A 24,955-nucleotide genomic window follows, 5' to 3' on the forward strand; every position below is an offset into this window, starting at 1 on the left:
CGCTTCATAAGCTTCTGATAAACAAATCCATTATTCTTGTCAATTTCTTTTTCACAAATGTCTTGCAATTTGTCAATTGTTGGAGGTTGATGATGTGAGTTGAAACAAAACAACTTCCTCACATGTGCATTCAACAAGTGATACTTTTTCTTTGACTGACTTGAGATTGTTCTTTTGCAAATCTGATTTTTCTTCTTTCTATGCTTCACTATCACAAACTCTTCCTTGATTTCATTACAATTATGCTACAAGGAAGTCAATAATTCATCTTCTTCTTCAGCTTGTTGCTTAAGAGCTTCATCACTTGCTATTTTGGATCTTAATCACTCCGTGATATCTCTTATTTTTTTATCAAAAGAACATACCATGTAAATAAAAAAGGTAAGGAAACGTAAAGATACCTTGTCATGTATATACATCTTGCATAGTAGTTGATTGTCATCATTGCATCTGCATTTCTAGAAACATTCCCATGATGTACCCGCATACATGTGCACCCATACACATACATACACACATATGCATACACACACACACACACACACATGTATACATTCACATACATACATACATGCACATATACATACCCATATGATACTTAAGCCCACCATGTTGAGATCATTGATATATGCATATGTACACACATGCTATAATGATGTATCATCCCATCATTCTATCATGTATGGATATATCTGTACAACATTATGTTTCGGTATCATATTCAGAGATGGCATCATTGTGATCCATGATTGGGTGTCACTGCTGATCCATGGATAATCAGTAATTTATGGTTATAATGGTTACTCATAATAATCAAGATGAATATTATGAGTAATTTAAATGTCTACACAATGGATACTTATCTTCTATTGGCACTTGGCTATTCTATTCATTACATATGATTAATCCTTAATGGTATTGTTACTAAATAACAAGGCAGTTCATAACAACCGATCTGATCACTATGATTATCATTGATCATGGCGATAAAAATAAAGTAGAGGTGGCAGCGGTTCATCACATCTTTTCAAATATAATAAATAACCAAAGCTGATCGGCTATGAGAGTGTGTAATTGATCTTACAAATTGTTCCCTTGTAGACTTTGCTTGCTAGCATTCCGGGTGCTATCGCAACCTTCTATATTTGAAAGTGCAAGTACTATACAACAAATTAGAGACAACACTTATACAAAGCATACTTATATTTGCATATCAAAGAATGCTCTAGAATTGTAGATTGCATAATTAATTTCAAAGAATATCAGAGATGACATCCTGCCCATTGATCATCCTATCATAGCAGCATATAATTCATTGTCTATCAGAGACAGCTCACAGGGTATGTGCATATTCTATATTGTCATATTAGAGACAACCATCTATATATATTGAGATTCTAACTGCTTGTAAGATTCTTTGTATTCCATTGTGGCTTTGGAATTGCAATTGTGAATATACATATCGTTCCATCTTTCTGTTGAGATAATTGGCATTGGAAGATCATTAGGAGATAATTGGCATTACCTAACATTTCCTAATTGGAAAGGATATAATTATTAGATGCTTGTCATTGATGACAATCATAGTATCTTGATCATTGATCATTGATCAATGAGATTAAGTTGGCACATTCCAATAGGTTCATTGGTAAAGGCACATGTTAATAGGTAAAGAAAAGACACTTGTCGTGATCGGCGATCACTAAGTGACGATTGGTGACCATTAGACAAAGAGTTTGGAGGATTTGCGAACCGGTCAAAGAAGTCGTTGAATCTAGAAAGGCAATTACATTGGATAGTGCATGAGTCCACAGTGTGAAGGACAAAGAGATATCAGCTGAATCGTTAAATTAGTACAAAGAAAGAAGAGATGTAAGATTACAATGAGAAAGGTAATATGTTTGGATCAGTCCAAGCGGAAGAAAGGTAAATAGAGATGAAGACCGACCCAGTTTGATTAAATCATTGAGATATGTGAAATGCATTAGAAGACAAAGAGGGAAATTAGAAGTTTAAAGGAAGGGTTAGGATTAAGAGGCAAAAAGATTATAGGTAAACATGTAGGTTCTGTAATGTACAGATTGATGATGAAGAGAAGAGAACAGAGAGCAACTAGCAAAAGAGAACGAACGATGGAAGAAGGCAGAAGAGAGTGATTAAGCAGTTACGATGAATGTACATAGAAGAGAAGTGCACAAAGTAGTTGAATCAAATCAAAGAGCATAAGGGATGTGACAGGCAAGGAGTGCCATAACCAGATCAGAGATTTAGTTGTTTCGTAATAGTTGCAACCAATAAATCCCTAGATTGGGTGAACCCCAATAGGTTCTAGTTGTAAATCCCTTAACATGGTATACTCTCAAAAGAGTTCTATAAATCATTTTACAAAATAGATCTTAGCAGATCTTTTTGTGCTTCTAATAGGGTACAAAGTCACTCCTAATAGGGTGAAGCCTCAAAAAGGGTACTTGTATGCTCTTAACAGGGCAACTCATTTACTGCATCGGTGAGCTTTGTGGGTACCATCCCTACCGTAGTTTTTACCTTCTAACAGTAGTTTTCGTGTGACCAAAATCATTGTGTCATGTGTCATGTATATGTGGTGATTTGATAGTGATTTGATCTTATTATACTTGTTGATATCTATTGTATGTTTAGTCATTTGGAAGTTGGTAATTTAGTTTTATAGGTTAGCAGTTAAAGTTTAGAAATATTTGATTGTACCGATTCACTCACCCACCTCCCCCAGTTCTATAAATCTTGACAATTGTTATCAGAGCTTTGGTCCTCTTGATATTAAACCTAACAACTTGAGGGAAAAATCCACAATCATGGAGAGGTAGAGGTATGAGAAAGAGCTTGAAGAGCAAGCTAACATGATTTAGGAGCTAGAAGAGAAGCTGAGAAAATCTCTTGCAATAAGAAGAGATCTTACTATGAAGCTGAATGGAAGTCATGATTGCATTGAACACATGGAGAAACTATCTAAAGGTGCTATGTTAGAAGAGTTTGAGAAAGCTATTGAGGAACTGATGGAGAAAAATGGAAAGTTGAAACAAAGTCAAGAATCTGAAAAGAGAATTAGAAATCCAATTAGTCAGAACGTGTGAAGACCTAGACGGAAAAAGAGCTGCTGAAGATGCTAGGAAAGTTACAGAAGATGCCAAGAGGAATGCTTAGAATGCACTACATGAAAAGGATGAATTATGCTTCAATATATCACAGGAGAATGTTATCATGCATGAACACCTTCATGCAAATACTGTGGAGAATTGAGAAATTGTAACTGAGAATCTAAGGCTAAAGGAAGAAAATGAGAAACTAAAGAAAGAACTGTAAACCGAGAAAGATGCAAATGAAAGGTTGAAGCAGTACAATGAGAGCTTACAAAATCTTGATGAGCAATTAAAGAATCAAAGAAAGCCCAATGATAGAATCAATCTTCGATACAAAGGTCTGACGACGGACATGAGCAATTAGACGTCTAAAGGTAAATCCAAGAAGAATCAGAATAGTCCAAAAGCAATCACAAGCAATTTAGGTAAGAGGTCTAACAAACTCACTTGCTTTAATTGAGGAAAAAATTGGTCATATTGCAATTGTGTATAGAAGCAAACCTATCAATAAGTCAAACTCATTTGAAGGTTGTTGCTATAATTGTCAAATGTATGGACATGCTACCTATGAGTGTAGATCTAAGCCTAAAGACAATAATAGTAAATTTAATGGTCACAGCTACATATGCAATAAGTATGGACACAAAGCTAAGGAAGGCAAATCTAAGACTTCTAGATCACCAGTTCAACTAGTGAACACCAATAGAAGGTAATGACAATTCAATCCCACATGCCGTGTGTGTGGAAAACCAGGACATTTAACATAGAATTGCAAGTTTAGAGGACAAGGAAATCATTCTAGAGACTATCAACAAGTACTGTGTTTTCAATGCAATAAGGCTGGACATGTTGCAAAGATTGTAGGTTTAGGAATAGGTTGCCTAATCGGTCATAGAAAGGAAAAATGAAGAACCTGGTGTCTTGATGATATCAAAAATAAAAAGCAAAAGACTTGGATTAAGAAGGAAGATGGAATGGAACAAGAAAATCCATTCGCTGAAACTTCACTATGATATGGTGAAGTGAACTCGTCTACAAACTAAGTAGAGTATTTTCTTAGGGGGAACACACATAAAGAAAACCTATCTATTGGTCCCCATGATTGAGAAAGGAAGGATGAAGTGGCAAGATACAGTGCGAAGGTATGTTGTCTCGAATTTGAAAAGTCTGAGTAGTCTTATATTAATGAACTAGAAAGTTCTTAAGTCCCATTTAGTTGTAACAGGTCATGTCCATTAAAGAAAGAAGTAATCGATAAGTATTTGTTAATCAGTGACAAGACACTATTCTTACCATTAGTAGAGGTAATATTTGAACCATTAGAGACCACAACATTTATCTATGATAAATAGTGGTAAGAGTGATTCATTTCACACCTTTACTTTCATTTGTGTACTCGAAAGCAACATTGAGCTCTATTAGGTGATTTGGTAAGACAAATATTGAGATTTGAACAAGGAAATTATGATTGTGAATATCTTGAGCCCTAACCGGTCATTCATGAGCTACTAGTTTGGATTTTTGATTGAGAATACTGCTTCTATTTGAGAAAAATTGGCAAAGAACGTTGAGATGATTACTTTGATCAACAATAAGGAGGAATATAGACCACTATACATGCCCCAGGTGGACAAAAATTTAAAGTGGACATGGCTCGAGTGTCCGTAATACTCGATGCTTTACAATTGGAATATGTTCAAGCATACATTCACTGCAAGATTGAGGAATTGGGAGCAAAAACTATTAAAAGTGATTACGAGAATAAGTGCTCTAATGGTGTATCAAAGGATGAGCACAAGTATCTACAGGCAAAAGTTTTAACCTACATTGTTGATATTCCCATTGAGTTTTCATCTAGATTGGATAAGGATTGTACAAAGTCGAGTTCATGACCAATACATGTGGTTGGACAAACCACACAGGTTGTCGAAGACAATTATTCACAGAGTGACATGATTTCGACCTCAAGGAAAGGAATGCACAGTTAGGAAGATTCCGACATACTTGGTTATTGGCCTAACCAAATCGAAGTATGATGGACGAGCTATGACTAATGAACATATTGAAGACATTGAAGTATTTTCATTTCAAGAGTGATTGGATACAAAGTCTATCAATCTAACAGAACCAACAGTGTCCCAACAGGTGCTGTACACATTGCTTATGAAATAGTGAAGAATGGTGTGATCTATGACTTATGCGAAATGGTGAGGACACAACTCCTGGAGAACATGAAACAAATAAATAAAGACAATAAGCAATTAGTGTATTATGGAGCTCTATACACCTGTACTTATACAGATAGGTGAGCTTATAAGGGAACAAGGTGAAAATCTCAATAATGTTATGGGAGAATACTTCGGAAATTTTTCTAGCTAACATGCATAATCTTGTAAGCATTCCTGCTATTGTCATAGAGAAGTACACAAATGATATTTGTTTTCTAGTAGACACAAATTCATGTATACTACAGGCAGTTGAACCCATAACCCATTGGCTTTCACCTATGGGGTATGAGGTTGTTGAAGAAGTTAGTCTTCATGTTGACATGTTGTTGTCCAAACCTGTGGACAAAAGTGAGAAAAGGTTTGGCTTCTTTGAAGAAATTCTTGCAGGAACTATATAGGAGATGAAGACGCCAATCACAACCCGAAAGAGATCAATAGGCTAAGTCCAGCAGACACCAAGAGAAGAATCAGGGACATCTAGTACAACAAAAGCGGTGATAGAGGATCCATCTACTAACATCCCCTCCACGTACAAAAGAGTAAAGAGGAAGGCTACTTGATCAACTACCGAGGAATAAAAGATTAGTCAAAAAAGAAGAAGAGACAACCAACCAAGGAAGTGTCCAGGATGAAGAAATTTGACAAGAAACAAGAGATAGAAGACGAAGCAGAAAGTTCAGAATCAGATAAACAAGTTTCAGAACTGAGGAAGAGAGGAGGTAAGACCAAGGCACTCACAATTGAAGAATTTGTCAAAGGAATAGTGGAGTCAAGTAGACTGGCAGCAATGGAAAGAAGATACAATCTAGCAAACAAAGAAGGTAAGAAGAAAATTGAGAATGGAATTATTCTACATCTGCATAGATTCAAGAGACACCTCTTGAGTTACATTCAATAATCCCTGATGAGTTGCAACAACTTATTGATGCAAGTTGGTCATCAGCCCTAGAAATGGACAAAGCCATTATTGAGAAAGCTCTAATGGAAGCTGAACCGGAGCTAAGCCTTGAGGATGCCAAGAAACTGTATGAAGATCATAAGAAGAAATTTGGAGTAAAGGAAAGAGCAACTCGAATTCTAGTTGAAGATACTCAAACATTACATCATGAGACAATAGAAATGTGGAGAAAGATTCTAAAGTCTGATGAGAAGTCACAATGACGCTCATCACCCATTCAAGTTGATGATACTTTTACAGTTGAAGTGATAATTGGCAATGTGGTACGAGATATTCCTCAATAGGTAGAGGAACTAGAAACACAACAGGAGAAGTCACCTGCTGATAAGGCCAGAGGTGGTGACATAACCGATCAACTAGAATTGTCTACAGGACAAGCAGAGATAACTGCAGCAGAAAAAACTGAAATGATTGAAGAAAGTCAGCAAAAAGAGCAACAAGAAAAGAGTGAGGAAGAATATCAAGTGAGAAGGAAGCTCAGTCTTGAGTCAAGTATTGTGAAGAAAAGAAAACTGGTGAAACTTTCGATGTAGGAAGAAGTTGAAGATCTAGGTGAAGAGGAAATCATTTCTACACCTATGGATGTTAACAAGCCAAAGCCCAAAAAATTAATGGAATATTCAAAAAAAGTGAAGAGAAAAGCCATCAGAGACAAGAAGAACAAGCAACAAGTCCTAAGACAAGATAGAAACATCTAAGCTGAACTAGTAACTGAAACTGAATGCATCAGGAATGATCCAGTAATTGATCAATTGGACACATTAATCAAAGCTATTTATGGTCAAGAAACAGATTTATAATCTGCAACAATGAGCATGGTTGAAGAAAATTGGAAGGGAAAATAGCTGAGAAGATTACTGAAATCAGAGGTAAGCTGACAGATCTAGTAAAGGAGATAAAAGAAGCACTGAGAGATGCAGGGAACACTTTTAACAAGATATCTAACTATTTAGAGACTGTGAAATATTGGGAGCAACAAAAAGGTGAAGCATAGAAAGAATTGGAGAACCTAAGCAGCCAACTTGACCAATATCAAGTTTAATAAATGTATCCAGTGAAGAGGTAAAGAAAATTCTGATCAAGATAAGACAACTAAAGGAAGAACATGACAGAAAAATGATGCATATACTAGAAGTGCAAGCGCTTCTAGCTCCTATCCTAAAGGCGATGCAGAGGAACTTAAAGACAACAGAGGAAGCATTGGCACTACCAATTGCAGAGTCAATTGACAAATTGGATGAGATAGGAGCTAAGATGCAAGAACAAGTTATTGCATTAAGTCATCTGAAGAAGACTTCGAGACACCACTAGAGTCAGCAAAAGCTAGTTACAAGGTTATCTATGACAGATTGTAAATTAATGGTTACATGTTGTTAAAGATTACACCTTTGACATTGTTGTGAAAGGGGAAGAAGTCTTAAGATATAGAAGTCTGGGAGAAGACTAGAGATCACAAGTTTAGAGATCTGAACTCAGTGATCTCAAGGACATTACAAGGGTATTGCCATCATTGCCAAAGGGGGGGATTGTAGAGCTTATTGGCATTGGAAGATCATTAGGAGATAATTGGCATTTCTGAACATTTCCTAATTGGAAAGATATATGATTATGAGATGGTTGTCATTGATAACAATAATAATATCTTTAGTATTGATCATTGCTTGGTGAGAACTAAGTTGGCACATTCCAACAGGTTCATTGATAAAGGCACAAGTCAATAAGTAAAGGAAAGACACTTGTCACGATCGATGATCACTAGGTGACGATTGGCGACCATTAGACAAAGAGTTTGGATGATTTGCAAACTGGTCAAAGAAGTGAAATCCAGAAAAGCAATTACGTTGGATAGTGTGAATCCACAATGTAAAGGACAAAGAGATATTAGTTGGAATGTCAGATTAGTACAAATAAAGAAGAGATGTAAGATTACAATGGGAAAGGTAATATGTTTGGACCAGTCCAAATGGAAGACAGTTAAACAGAGATGGAGGTCGACCCAGCTTGAATAAATCATTGAGATATGCAAAATGCATGAGAAAACAAAGAGGGAATTCAAAAAAGTTCAAATGAAGGGTCAAGATTAAAAGGCAAAAAGATTACAGGTAAACATATAGGTTCTGTAATGGATAGATTGATGATGAAGAGAATAGAGAGAAGCTGATGAAAGAGAACAAATGGTGCAAGAAGGTAGAAGGGAGTGATCAAGCGGTTGCAATTAAGCTACATAGAAGAGAAGTGCATATAGTCGCTGAATCAGATTAGAGAGCAGAAGGGATCTGATAAGCAAGGAGTGCCATAACCAGATCAGAGATTTAGTTGTTTCCTAATAGATACAATCGGTAAATCCCCAGATTAGGTTAACCTTAACAGGTTGGGTAGACTCTGAAAAGTGTTCTGTAATCTTTTTACAAGGTAGATCTTAGCAGATCTGTTTGTACTTTCATTAGGGTACAAAGTCACTCCTAACAGAGTGAACCCTCAGAAAGGGAAGTTGTATGCTGTTAACATGGCAACTCATTCACTGCAAGAGTGAGCTTTATGGGTACCATCCTCACTGTGGTTTTTACCTTTTAACAAGAGTTTCCGTGTGACAAAAATTATTGTGTCATGTTTCATGTGTGTGTTGATTTGATCTTATTATGCTTTAGTTGCTGATACCGGTTATATGTTTAGTAATTTGGAAGACGGTAACTCAGTTTTAGAGGTCAGCATTTAAAGTTTGGAAATATCTAATTGTATCATTGTACCGATTCACCACTCCGCCTTGGTACCTATAAATCCTAACACTTTATTCATTATCATTACATTAGTCATATTACATTTGTTGCATCATAATACACTAATTACACAATATACCACACATGCACATTAATTTATTTGTTCATAATATCCATTTTAGCATTTGGAATTACTGGGCATACATACTTTTCATTGCTCTTGCATTCGCATCAATTACATAAGTAAACAATTGTAGAAGGAATTTGGTAATTCCCATATTATCCTAATAATCATAAAAGGGTACATTACAATTGGTAGTAGAGCCACAATTCCTGCCCAAACTGAATGAGCAAACCCCTCTTGACATATAGCTAGAGAAGGAAAGGACAAGAAGAAATAGGAATGGGTGACGAGGAAAACATGGGAAGCAAGGCGGATCAAGTACTTGAGGAACAAAAGGAGCTGCGAGATAAGCTTACACAACTAATTGATGTTCTCAAACAAACCATCTTGTTCCAAGAGCATGAGAATTGTAGACATTGTGAAGAGCAATCGCAAAACTATACCCCCAAACATAGACTAGGATTATCTAATTTCACACCACCAATAGGGCAAATAGGTAACAAATTATATTTTTTGCCCAGATTCAAGATCAAATTAAACAAGTGAGGGAAGTAGGTGATATGCATAACGAGATGTCTTTCAAAGAGTATATTGAGGACGAAATATATGACGAGATGTCTTTCAAAGAGTAGTTTGAATTGAGGATGAAATATATGCCTTAAAGAGGTAATGAGGAAGGATTGTCAGAATTAAAAAGGAAGGCTGGGAAGTTATGCATGTCCTACTTTGATGCATCTATGTTGGTTAAATGTTTTGCGAGTCACTAAAACTACAACTTACAAAACTGTAACTTTAGGAACGTCTCATGAGATTTCTCTGTCCTCTCAGCAACAGTCGAGGCTTCCTTCTTTCTGTCGGTGGTTTCACTAGAGACTTAACTGAAATTAATAAAGGGTGGTTCTAATAAAATTTCTCTTTTTCTAGGAATGAGTCATACACAACAACTCTCCAACTTAACAGAAGGTATCTATTATTATGATAATACTGGTGGCTTGGGAGTTGACATAAAGAACAACTCCAAAGACGACAATCCACTTTTATATTTTGTAGAATAAGTCTCTTGCGACTATCCCAAATTAGGATTCAATTAAAATAACCAGTAAGGTACAGAGTTTCTTACTGAATACTCTCAAACTTAAAAAAACACTTACAACTAAAGCCCATAGTCTCAATTTCTAAGTAATTTGCAGTCACTACTAACTATAACAATCCTTCCTCTTGAAGGATAAAGTCTTAATGAACCTGAATCGATTGCTCAAATGATTTACACAGGAGAAAGTGTAAATTGAATTGAAGAAAGATCAACCTATGCAACGCATGAGTACACCAATTAATCTCAAGATTCATAACACAAAGTTTGAGAACTCTTGCTTCTTCAATCCAATTCAAAAAATTTGAAAAGAAATACAAAGTTCTCAAGACACGAGATCTTAGCAGAGTTTTCTTGCTAAAACCAAAAGAAAAAAATTACAACGAGTACCACCCTTTATATATAGGAGAGGAATGGAGAAAAAGGTGGACAAGGAAGGGGAAATCCTAACTATACCTTTAACTTATTCAAGATTACAAAGCCTAATGCACTTTTAATCTAATTACATGTTACAACTTTGAACGTGACACTATCACATGCAATTACAAATCTCTGATCTGGTTATGTCACTCCTTGCCTGTTAGATCCCTTCTGCTCTCTGATCTGATTCAACTACTTTGCACAGTTCTCTTCTTTGTACCTTGATTGTAGCTACTTGATCACTCTCTTCTGCCTTCTTGCACCGTTCGTTCTCTTTAGCTGGTTGCTCTCTGTTCTCTTCTCTTCATCATCAGTCTGTCCATTACAGAACCTATATGTTTACCTGTAAGCTTTTTGCCTCTTAATCCTGACCCTTCCTTTCAACTTTTATTTTCCCTCTTTGTCTTCTCATGCATTTCACATATCTCAATGATTTAATCAAACTAGGTGGGCCTTCATCTCTGTTTACCTTTCTTCCACTCGGACTGGTCCAAACGTGTTACCTTTCTCATTGTAATCTTACATCTCCTTTCTTTGTACTGATTTAAGAGTGTGTGTTGTTTATACAATTAATTCTATTTTTTTTCTTCTGCTCTAAATCTGAAAGGTATTTTGTTAATCGTGTACATCTTATACCAAGAACTTATCTTGCATATATAACTCCCAATATACCACCTCATCCAAAAAAGGCGACTCTCCCAAAGAGGTCATCTAATTGAGAATAAATAATTTATTCTCTTTCCCCAAGGAGTGAGATCTTCCATGCAAGGTTGGCCTGTGTGAATGTTGGGTGAATTATGCAGTGTAAGCACAATAAATTGGGCACTAGAAAGATGCAATAAGGATCTGCCTTGATAGGTATATAATTTTGACTTTATATACAATACATACTCCCATTTTTATTCAACTCTTCTTCGCATAAGACTTCTAGATTGATCATTTTCACAACACCCGTGACATCAATTTCAATTTTTCTTGATATTGATCCCCTTATGAGATCAATGACAACAATATAATTGACCACCTTGTCATTGATAGCGACCTTGTAAAGAAATAATTTGTGAGTACAACAAAAACATAATTCTACCACTGTCTGTAATGCTCCCCCATACTATAACTCACCCCCTTTGACATCAGTGGCAAAGGCATGTCTAGTACTCTCACAAAGATTGTTCATCAACTGATTTATCTTTGAGTTGTCTTCCTCTACGGAGCTGAAAGTTAATACAATCATTATTTTTCTCTGAATTCAGGCTTCATAAGATATTACTTCCTAACTTTGGCCCGAGATACTTCTCCATCTTGACATACTATTCTGCTACCTTAAGGTCTTTCATTGTCTGTCCCACAATACTTCTGCTATGAGATCTGCCTTCCCTGTGTATTCTATCTCTGAACAAGAACTTTTGGTACAACATGACACTGCTGCAATCATTGCATAGTGTCTGTCAAACCTGCATTGCTACTTCTGCTTCATGCACAGTGTTTAGCAAATTGAGCAACGTTAAACATGTGCACAGTTAAGCAAAGCACAGCTTCACAAAAGGTCAAGGAATTAAATTAAAAAAATGATTATAATGATGGGCGTACGGTTGGATCAATTATAGAGAATGCAATTATCTACAGAGCAATTCTTATAGATTTTTTTGATTTTGAAGGGTGATGTCACTGATTTGCATTTTGAGTATGTTTTTCTGTGCACTGAGTTCCCCTCAAACTAGTGCAATCCTCATGAATTGGGAGGATTCACATAACTTGGTGCTATATTACAAATTTAGCTTATTTTCTTAGTATGGATAAATAACCAAGAAAATTTATTTTTTGAACACATTCGTACATGCCATGTTTCATGTTGAATGATCAATTTTTCTTTGGTGCCCATTTTGATTTGGCCAATTAGGTTTACTTAGATTCTAAAACTCTAATGTGTGTGATGATGCAATAATTCAGCTATCCTATGTCCATGATACATGTCTGTAATGTGCAAAGTTCAAAATACATATTGGTTACAACATTTTAGGGATGGGGATGGCAGGGGATAACTTATGTGTTTTTGGGATGATAGTCCAAGTGAGATTTTTGTGCATGCAAACTAGGAACTGGACATATTTCCCTTTGAATTACATCAAGGAGAATGGATCCACTTGGCTCAATCTCAAATTTGATTGAGAAGGAATGGAACAAGGTGAATTTAACATTCCTTGATTGATTTGAACATGAGCTATGAAAGATGTGAATTGAGTGCAAGATTTAGGGATAAAGGTGTGAATTTGACAGCAATGAACATGCACATGTGGTCTCATATCAGATATGCAAATATGGAATACAGATCTAGAAAGAGAAGGAGAGGAACCTATGCCTAAAATGTAAGCCCAAAAGTGCAGACAATGCCAATTCTAGATGCCTTTGTCTAGGACTTTAAGATGCAGACAAAAATGCATTTTCTCGATCTGGATGCTGTTTAGATCTTCCCTGAACATTGTGTTAGAGAAGAGTTGGAGATTGCCCCAGAAAGATTGCTAGTGTCCCTACTTTTTCACCTCTGCAAATGCTGGTTCTTTAGGTCTCTATTTGCTCTTTCCAATTCCAGGTTCTTGTCTTAAAATTCTTTCTCGTACAGATGCAAAAGAGAGAAACTGTTGTTGGGTTGATAGGGGTTTGCCTAAGTCAAACCCTGGTTTGGAATTAACCCTGAATTGAAATTGATAAATTCAAAAGGAAGCTCTGAAGTAGATTGTTGAATATTATACCTCAAGCTTGTTGCAATTAATGATGGTTAATGATGCAATGCTCTTTGAATATGATCACAAGTGTTGATACAATAACATAACATGACAAGACATAAAGGAAACCTATCATGAAAACATGGTCACATGAAAACTGTTGTAACTTGCTGATCGGTAATGCTTAGATTTGAATAATACTTAAAGGATATGGTGGGATGAAAAGTCTCATTGTTTGAAAATTTGAATGATGTATCTTGGATAAGGTTGATGTGAAATGAATTGAAGGAATGATCTTCTATAGGGATCTTAAGGTATTTTGTGAATTCAGCCGACCTCCAACAGGCATATTAAGGTGTTGTGATTGGGGAGCAACTAGTAGGAACTTGATATTGACATATTCAAATTTGGGCCCAAATTGGAGGGACAATGGTATCCCAAAACGCCACTGTCCAACCAATGGCACCTGCAGGGGCCATTGTTCTCCCAAAACAAGGGCAGACAACGTGGGAATCAGGTGCACTTAGTCTAGGACATAGGTTCAGATCACCATTCAAACATATGACAATATATTTGCCATATATCAACCAAAAATAAGCTTGGATAAGAGCTAGGAGAAAGCACTTTTGAAATGAGGGCATCAACAATGGTGTAAATTGTATAAGGTTACTATTTATTATGCTACATTTAGCCCCTACTTTAGTGGGAGGAAGAATTTACATGCATACTCCTCATAAGTAAAAGAGAGAGAGACATGAGTAACCAGGAGCAAGTCTACAAAGAAATAACCCCTTACTAAGTTTGAGGAAACAAGTCCCCAACTTTAGGATCTTAACTCACACAATCATGTGCGAGGACACACAAAATAAAACAAGTCAAAAGAAGTCAAAACAAAGCCACACAAAAAGCTAACATAGGGAAAAATAAAAGGCCCACAAAAGGGTTATTACTAGAAACTAAGGCTCCAAGTCAACTAGTAAGAGACCTCAATGATCAAAATGTCTCTATTTCTAACATCATTCTCAAAATGCTATTACAGGAGCACAAGTGTTCACATTGAAAGAGCAAGAGCATACATCAAGTGATCAGACAAGAAACCACGATCCAATCAACTAGCAAGGTGTGCTGCAATGGGTTATTTCCATGAGTTTCTATTCCCCTAAATAGATAAGTAAACAAGGAAGTGCACTGAATGAACTGGCTATGCATGGATAAAACAAATTACAAATTTCAAGAAAACAAATAAATATATGGCCCTCGTAGGTCATCAACACCCGCCCCTTGCAAAATTGATCCCTTTCCTCTTAATTTGTGATGATATAAAGGGTCTTAGCCCATGAATTTCTTGTCAATGTCTTGGGTAGCAAGTACTCCAGTATGGTAACTAAATTGCTGAGCATCTCTCCAAGCTCCAACTGACAAAAAGAAGGGTGAAGACGTTGATGATAGCAACTGTGGCAATGATGATAAAGATAATGGTGACTATGATAGCAATGACATTGATGACAAAGGAAAAAAATAATACCACCACAGCATGTGCATGTATGCTTGTTCACTTGCATAATTTTCTTATGGCATGATGATGCTGAGACTATTACTGCTGACAACAATCAGATGATGGCAATGATGACATTGAGGTGGATGGTGATAGTTATAACAACATGACTACAGCTGCATGTGCATGCACTCTTATTTCACTTGCATACTTTGCTTTTGGCATGTAAATAGATTTTGTGTTTATTGTTTTGATGCTTCATTTTCCCTCATAAATAAAGAAAATTTTATATCAAAGAAACAATGTCTATCTTGATACTTCCAACAGTGCAGGCCTGGAGTTGATAGTCTGACAAGAGAAGGGACTGTTCCCTGTTCTTCTACCTGTTTATCCTCACAGTTCGACCTCCCTTAAAGTTTCTAGATGTATTCTGCATCTTAAAACATTTGTGCTCGCTTGACAATGGTGTCATTGTGTGTGTGCACATAAAAGATGTTCAGGACATCTTAGTATTTAATTGTGATCATGTGGATTGGTTATTTCTGGAAATTTTACTTGAGGACCTGTCTCAACTTTTACCATCAGAGGTCAGTAGGAAGGATCTTGTTGATTATTGTTTGAATATAGTCATGTATGGTTTGATTTAATGCACCCTTAGGCAATAAATGAATGTGCTTATTGCATAAATAATTGAATAACAATCATAGATCATAGATTGTCTCATTAAATTTGATGACAGCCATTCTGGTTACAATTACATCTACTCTTTATGTTTAATAATATTATCTTATCTTATCTTAAGATGTGAAGAAATATTTTTGGACCACAATTAAATGTTGGATAGATATCTCTTAATTAATAAATTCTTTTCTAATACAGTTGGAAAATGTGAATATTTATCACCATGTGATATGGTTTTATTGGATTACAGAGCATTCACAGATGGCTGATGCACGTTTCCAAGCTGCAGCAACAATTCAAGAAGCAGCACTACGAGAGTGGGGATTTCTTTCAATGGATGAGAAAAGTAGCTTGCGGACGTATGTGATGCATCAAATGCCTTCTAGTTTTAATTTGTGGAGTTTAAAAGTGTAACATTTTTGGTTTTGATTTCAACCTTTTCTCTTAAGTTATTTATGTTGTGAAGGCTTCTCATGAGCTTTTAAACTCTATTTTATTGGATCATTGTTCCATTCCATTTATGATATTTTTCAATGAGGGTATTAAAATAATAAAATATGATTGATAATCCTAGAATAATTTGTTGGAGTGCAGTTATTGCTTGCAGTATATTGTGGCACATGCTGATAGCTCAGAAGCCTATGTTCAAGTAAAGGTTTCTTCTGTCGCAGCTATATTGATGAAAAGGGGCTGGTGTGTGATTTTTATTTTGTTTTGGTATTGGAGTCTTCAATACTTGTATATTGTCATAATTACAATTTTCAGAAATATATTTATTCTAGAACATGAAACATTAACTTTACTGAAGTTTGATGCATTATTGTACAAAGGTTCATGTATATGTTATTCATTTTGAAATGTAGTAACTTGTGTCAGGAGTTATGTCTCCTTGCCAAGAAAAACAACTCCTGTAGAAAATGACACAAAAATGTATTGTCCCTATCACTAACAATTGCTTCGACAACAAATGCAATTTAAATGCCTCTTTTAAACTTTAATTGGCAAACTCAGAAGCCTAGATCAGAAGATATAGCATAAAAGTGCCCATATTTGTAAGCCTATCTATCACCACAAAAATGTAGTCTTTACTGGTCACTTTAGGCAATTGTATAACAAATTCCATAGAGATGCTTTGCCACTTTTGCTTTAGAATGGGTAATGGTTGGAGTAGACTTGCAGGATAGAATTGCTCTGCTTTATTGTATTGGCCCGTGCGGTGTGAACCATTCTTTAATGTGCTTCAGTAGATCCTTCATCCTTTCTAGAAAAATCTCTCTTGTATCTGCTTGTATGTATTGAAATATCCAGGGTGTCCAGCCTACAAGGTCTCATGTATGGCACTCAAGATCTTTTCCTTCATCTTCGTTTTTGGAACCAGATATATTCTGCTTTTATGTAGGATTAGATCTCCCATCACTGTAAACTTGTCATTCTGCATCATTTTTTAGGGAAACTAGGCCAAATTGAAACCCAAAACTCCCATCATACGTTTTTAATGAATTTTGGAATTTTGTACTAAGTGGAATTAAATTATATATTGAAGGCCTTATGTAAAGTTAAAATATAGATTAAGGTCTTTGATTAAAGTTTATTTTAAATAATCTCTCTTAAATATTGATCAAGGGCCATAAAAGAAATTTGAAGAATTATGTTTTTTGGAGAGAAACTCTATTGCAGAGAGGCCAAGCAAGGAGGAGGAGGCATACTGACCAAAGATTCTATTTTCTGCTCTTTACATCTTGTTGGAGCATTGGACCTTGTTTCAATCAACCTGAGAATGAAAACCCTCTAGGTCTGGAATCAGAGGATGAAAAACACTTGATTTGTATTATAGAATTGATGGACAAAATTACTTGATTCAGAAATGGGGTGACTTCAAGAAGAGCTCATAAACGAGTTTTAAGTTGATAGGAATATCAAATTCATGGTAAAATTTTCATTAAGTTTACAGAAAAGATTTTCTAGATAATTTTGTGGCTACTCTTGAGCAACAAATTATCTATAATTGTAGCAGCATATCTTGTTGATGGCAGAATTGACAAGTTACAATTGGTGTATTCTGATAGTGTTTCCCAATCTGCATAAGATAATAATTCCAAAGAACTGTGGTGATGTAATTCATCAAAGGTCTAAAGTGCTGTCATATTAAAGAATCATGATTCTTATTCCTTCATGTGTGTGATATCTGTATGACAGTAAATTTGAAAGTCTAAATATCACTGATCCAAATTCTTCTTCATATCCAAAACAGCAATCAAATCTTCTCCATGCTTCCAATTTGGGCAAGGCTTTGTGATGCGGTCACCATAAGGTGGTCTCAAGGAAGGATTGTCAAGCGTGCAGCCTTAACTATCCAAAACCATGGGTAGAACATAATATATTAGAACTCAGAGAACATGAGAACATCCAACATAATATACCGCAAAGAACAAGATTATTATTGCAGGAAAACCCCAAAAGCGAAAAACCCAGCCTTAAAAGACTTGTACTGATTATATTAGATTTGCTAGGGCTCTACATGCTAGACCACAGCCCAAGATTACAATATTCTAACAAAGTACAGAACACAACAGCACCTACACATAATATGCCCTTGTGTTCAATACTGAATCACTCCTTATTACTCTACTTCTCTCATCTTTGTCAATGACACTTCCCTTTTCTAACTTTCTGCTCTTTCCTTTTTTGCTATACCCTTTCTTCTACTTTCTTTCCTGCTTTGAAACTGTAAAAACCCTGATCAGTTATAGCTTAAACAAACTTCAATTTTCTTTGCTAATCAACAACTTAGCATTTTGTCAAACACTTGGCATGCATTTTATCTAAGTTACCAATTCGGATTCTGGTTCTGGTATGGATATGGGGTTCAGGTACGACAATTTCCCCCCTTGTGGATTTAGGTTCGTCCGTATATGTATGTATATATGTTCAATCATCGAAGTTACATATATAAATAGAAGAGTGATACTCATAAATCCATATTGGCCAATAAAATTATAAATAAATAATTGTATTACTGATATAGTTTCAGCTTACATGCATTACAAATTGACATCAATCCGAACATGATCAATAAACATAACTATGGGCTGGCTTTTACAAATCTATCAACAGTAATTTAATCAGAACTACAAATAAAAAAATCAATCCCTGACCTTCAAATGAATTGAAGTAGAATGCTGTTCACTACTGTCATAAACTAAAGGCATTACATGGACCAATTTTGACTTGAATAATATTACCAAACTGTTGCAAGACACTATCTAAAGCTGATACAAGAGCATGCTGATGAACAAATCAGAAATACATACAGACTGACCTCTCGCCCTCCAGTATTTCGTGGGTGGTCAAGTTCTTTGTGGGTCTTTCACAAAAGGACCCACAAAGAACCCATTAAGTACCCTATAAGAACCAGTACCAAAACTGTACCAGTACTAGGACCCGGGCCTAAACAGCAGAACCTGGTAACTGAGCATTTTGTTTTCAGTTTGATATTTGACATCTTGAAGTTGAAATGATTGTAAATGAATTTGTGAGTTGATATTTAAGACAACATTGGAATGTGAATCAACAATTGCTTTTAAAATGCTGCAACCCTGAGATAATAACCAATTTACAATTTTGGAAAAAGAACAACCAGTGCTGAAACAGTACTGAATTTATAATGCAAAGAACCTGTGTTTCAGCCAATGTCGATTTATAACAGCAAGTATAAATGTCTGATCTAACAGTGTCTATTCCAGCTCTGAATTATGGTTGATACATGCCCAAATCAGAAGCATAAATCTCCACACCAACCTGCCCTATAGAAGGGATTAACCGCCCAGAATTGCAGATCTGAGATGCCCGTTTACTGCTGATTACATACGCCTAGCAGCAGGGTTTTCAATGCTAATCTGCTGGAAGATTCAGGCGTCTAGAATGTAGATAACAGATTCTCGTTCGCAGACCAAACACCACCAATTAACAAAGCAAACTCACACCCAACAGATGTAGGGGAATGCTTTGCAGCAACACTGAAATACAGATTTCAATATGCAGAATTTGAACCTCCTTGTGACACATAAATTCACCATAAATTCACCATAAATTCTCACAACTTCCCAATTAATAAATGCAAAGTTTGAATAACTTCAGCACCCAGCAGTCTTCTGAGCCACGGAAGAAACAGTAATGGAATACAACAATAAATCTCAGAATTTAATACACAATACCCTCAGCTATGGATTAAAGGCACAATCCAACTTCAAACCCTTATACCTTAGCAAGGCACTTGAAAACTCAGACAACTCAGAAACCCTTCATAGGCAACAAAGACAATAATCAATCGGGTGCTTTTCTCATCAATTGGGTTCATATTTATAATCTCCAAATGGCACAAGTTTCCCAAATGAACTCTACTTAAGAAGCTTCTTCATCACAACATTAAAATATAATGAAGTGTCATTATAATATAATTTATTATTGCTTTTGGCTCCCAAAAATGACCTTTTCTACTATAACATAATATTTTGACACACAAGACCACTATTTCTTGTGCCCATGATTTAAAACTTTTCAACCTGGTTCTAACAAGCTATAATACTGAGGTGACCAACATACAATCAACAAAAATAGCAACCTCAACATATTTAGATGAATAATAATAATTCACCCGTCTTGCGAAAATGACTGAAGGAGCATCAAAATCGAAATCTAATGACACCAGAGTGATCCTGATGAAGAAAGATGATGAATGATCCCGACAGGGTGACTTACTATAAATAGACACTCCCTCCAAGATTCTTGGAGCCCAAACTAGAAGCCAGAAATAAAAACTAAGAGCATCACTCAACTCCTTTAACTCAATTGAGCTCACCAGAACCAACAATTTGACTTACTATAAATAGTAAGTCCCTCAAATGGAGTCAAAACACACCATATGTTGTTGGAAAGCCTATAACCCCACAACAGAGACCCTCAAATCTCATTGTCACCTCACAAGGGTCGCGATGATGAATAGACCTAGCCAATTGCAAGAACCTGCTAAAAGTGAGGACATAACAAAAATAATCCCAAATCATAGTTATATACCATCCACAACTCTCCAAGACAATATGCATTGGTCATAGGTTGACCTTGAAGTCTAGGTCACATATAATGTATACTTGGCCATACACACCTTGGCCCCAAATGACTTGCAGTAGTATAGGAATGAAATGACACCATGCACTTTGTATGATAAGCTTCAATAGACCCTGTCACCTTCACACACTTCCTCATGCTGGCACAAAATCCCAATTTTTAATAGTCTTCCATTTGGCAAACCAATACCAATCATTGCATTGGCACCTCCAAATATATTTACAGTAACTCAAAACTCTTGAAACTGAAACTTAACATGCCTCTTGATTAGCTCCACTTGTCTTGCGAACTTTGAGACCTAACAACTAACTACAATAGAATGTGGTAGTATCCAATGACACTTCTTGGATCACAACACCCAATTGCAACCATAATTGAATTGATTTCCCTTTCTTTCAAATGCTCTTGGAAGCTCACAAGTCATACTTTCAAAGTTAATTGAAAAGTGAGTCTCTAAGTTGTGCAACTTATTAAAGATCTCATAGTTTGTATATTCCTCTAAGTTGTGCAACTTGTTAAAGATCTCATAGTTTGTATGTTTTAGTTCATTGCTGTAACTTGTAATTGTACTTATTTTAATTTTTGTATTTTTCAAGTTACCTTCTCAATGAATATATATATGATATTAAGAGACATGTCTCTTTAATATTTTAACTCACATTAGTTATTACAAATAATATTTGCTCAAGGTATTATTATGATTATAATATATGATAATAATTTATTATATATATAATAATATATAATATATCTCATATATCTAATATACATATATAAATAGATATATTAGATATATATCTACTTTATTATCAATAATACTATTGCTCCATGATAATAATAGTGTAGGATAGATACCAAATGTTTAAGGCTGATAGGCCTATTCAAACATTTGATTTCATCAATCAAAATTATCCGATCAAAGCTACAATCATCAACACTCCCTCTCAGCTAGGTAGGATGATTTCTATCCAAATCATGACACAGTGTACAACTGTTACCTCACAGTAACATCAGGAGTATGGTATGCCTAGAAATACCAACCATATGATATTCACCATAGTCATATATGTTCTTAGTATGCACACTGACATCACATCTCATGATGTCTACCAAAGAAGATATTTGCTCATGGTTAACTAGTAACCATAACAATTTATCTCTTGATCAAATCAATCCGACTGAAACTACAATATTAACACTCCCTCTTAGCTAGGGAGGCTTGTCTATTAGATCAACACACTATACTCTCGAGTAATGAGAGAGAAATATCATCTCAATATGATATTCTAGAAGATGGTGTCATGAAGAATACTCTCATAGTTCCATTATTTAGATATTACCTTACGGTATCATCAAAGTATGGTATATACGAGAATATCATCCATAAGATATTCACCATACTTATATACAAGAATATCATCCATAAGATATTCACCATACTTATATTTTGTTTGATTCATAGTAACATGAGTGAATGTACTAAACTAAGGATTTATCCTTAGGCTTGGCAACATCAAACATTAAGATAATGTGGTTCTCTTAAGTACATGTATCAACCTCCTGACCTCTTTGTTCAAGCATGCCTCTAATGAAATGTCAGGCTCTCTCTTGATATTTGAACAAAATCCTATTGCAATTTTTTCCCTCTCATTGGAAGTGCCCATTGTCTTGACTTTATTTCATAATCCCAAATGTGATCACTCGCAAAAAAATGCCTTAGCAACATTCTAATGCACCATTCTTCTTTTCCTTGGAAGAACATCCTAGGAGACAAAGGAAAGGAACAAGAGTATATCAAGGCAAATGGTTCTTATTGTTCATACATATAGCGAGAGACTATAATAAGAAAATAATTCTAATACTCAAAGATAATGAATACTTTTCTGCACATCTTGGATACAAGTTGCTCTAATGAAGGTCCATATTCATCAAATCAGAAAACACCTTCATATAAGCATTTATTAAACAATTTGAGTACATTTGTTAAACTCTAAGTTTGTTTGAGAGACATCTCCCCTTTGAATCATCTTTCCTCTAAGGATGGTTCAAATTGGAACTCTGATAGTGTCTCTTCTTTGACATCTCCCCTCTAAGTATGGTCCAAATGGGAATGGAACATTGGTTATTATTCCCCCTCACAATGTAAAATTCCCACTCTTATATTGTCGAACAATTTCTGCATCACATAAAATATGGCAAACTTCCTTTTGTTCTTTTTCTTCTTTGGTATGTTCTGATTGCAAGAAGATAGGTGGAGTGAACTTAACTTCAATCACCCTCTCTTAATCGATCTTTTGTTGCATGGAAGTGCTAACACTTTCTCTTTAGGGAAAACTAGATACATTTTTCTCACACAAAGTATTGACTACATGTGGGCAACTAATAACAAGGTAGTTCTCTTAAGGATTAGCTCTGCCTCTAATCACACTCTTGTTAATATTCATCGTATGAGGAATAGCATCAGCCAATACCATGAGAGAACTAAATTTCCCAAAATTAGACTCACTAAAATGAGTTAAATAATTTTGTTCTTATATTCGTACTCACCAAATATTTAATGGGTCTTACAAATTTATGAACCTCCAAATTCCTTGAATTGATAAATCAATTTTATAGCTTCTTCTACAGAAATGATAAAGCTCCAAATATATGTGGAGGATTAACCAAAGATGAACATTCAAGGATATAATGTATCCAAATGGCATATATAATGCTCCAAACTCCAAGCTCATAGATACCACATAGCAATGGTTTAGTTATTGGCAATGTTCCTTTCATTGTTTATGCTTCACCATGTAACTTCAGCCACAAATAGAAAGATAATCTCACCTTATATGATTCACTTACTTTAACGTATGCCTATGCATCAAACCTTGTTATCGGGTATCTCGCATGTAACACTTGAATATCTTCAAGGATCTTCTATTGTACCATCCCAATTTGTGCATTGTTCAAAATAGTTAGAATTTGTGGAGGTTTTGCTTATATCTTCAAGGATCTTCTATTTTAGCCCTCCACACGTACTTTCCATATCACATCCAATTCATTGCATATGTTCCATGAGTATCTAATCAATACTCCGAATATAATGTTCCTCAGAGATCCATTTTGCCAATATTCTCATTGAGTCAGAATCCATATCTTACAATGATGGATTCAATCCCATTGAAACTTTCATGTTGTAGCAAGTCAAGATATGTCAGAATTTCTATAAAGAATGAAGACATCCAGTAAAGAAGGCGTGCTTCGAATCAAAGAAGCGGTAATTCATTCGGTCTTCATTTTCCCAATGGTAGCTTTGGATTGCTTCGAAAAAGAAAAGAAAAGAAGAAGTTGCAGATGCTGGTGGGAAAGTTGTTCCAAGTTTACATCCGAACATCATAGAGAAGGTGTTCAAAGTGTCAGAGACTCCAAAATGTGCCAATCTACAAAGGAGAATTCACAACAAGTTGAACGAGAAAAAACTTGATCACATCAAGTTTTCAAATGACAATGAACAATTCATCAAAGAGAGTCAGAGGCTATCAAAAGACCCAACACCATGATTATCAAGGTGAATGTAGTGACATGAAATACAAGAACTCCCGATCCTGTGATCATCCGGGATAACATCGTCAAGTACAAGGCCCTTTAGAACAATCCCTAGGATTGTTTCAATTCTCTTTTGTCTTCTTCCTTCTTTAGTTTTCATGTTTGTAGTTGGAGAGGATGTGTTATATCAAAATGTGTAATTACATGTAATGCGATTTACATGTCCTTATGACGTGTAATCCAATAATTTCTCTTGTTAGTTTGACTGGGTCAAAGTTGGTTGAGTTGCTCCCACTTTTCCCTCCTTTTTCTCAACGCCTTTGCCTATATAAAGGAGTGGTTTCTCATTGTAAAAATTATCTTTTATTTGTATGCAAGAGAGCTCTGGAGAAATTGTGCAAGCATAACTTTGATTGTGTAGCGCTATTTTGAAAGAAAAGTGAATACAAAGAATCAATTGAAACTGAACTTTGATCGAGTGCAATTGTTACTTGTGCAAGTTGGAAGCTTTGACTGTGATTCGCATTTGTTATCTTTAATTCATGTGTTTTTTGCATATTTGATAATTGAGTATTAAAAGAGTTAGGAAGCAATCGGAGCCAAAGCTTTGACTGGGAACTGTTGTAGAGATATTTAGACTAGAAGCTTTGATTGTAGCTTATATCTCTTTCTTGATTCACAAAATAGTTAGAATCCTTTACTTCTAGAAGTCTTTCTACCCCAATAGTAAAGATTATTCTTATAACTT

At 35.5% G+C, this 24,955-nt stretch overlaps 1 protein-coding gene across 3 annotated transcripts in view; it reads left to right on the plus strand.

Annotated features, from left to right (window-relative positions):
* The window catches only part of LOC149552303 (exportin-4 protein), a 222,748-nt gene that overhangs the window by 18,410 nt on the left and 179,383 nt on the right, over positions 1–24,955 (plus strand). For 2 of the 3 annotated variants that reach the window (XM_089787824.1, XM_089787825.1), the window contains exons 3-4: positions 15,803–15,911; positions 16,147–16,245. In XM_089787824.1, the coding sequence (XP_089643950.1) occupies positions 15,803–15,911; positions 16,147–16,245 (208 nt within the window). The remainder of the gene's footprint in view (positions 1–15,802; positions 15,912–16,146; positions 16,246–24,955) is intronic. The other variant, XM_089787826.1, reaches the window with a different exon arrangement.

This window comes from Cupressus sempervirens, chromosome 6, assembly GCF_028749045.1.
Source record: "Cupressus sempervirens isolate cs-2001-9-10 chromosome 6, ASM2874904v1, whole genome shotgun sequence".
In the NCBI taxonomy this organism is placed as follows: Eukaryota; Viridiplantae; Streptophyta; class Pinopsida; order Cupressales; family Cupressaceae; genus Cupressus; species Cupressus sempervirens.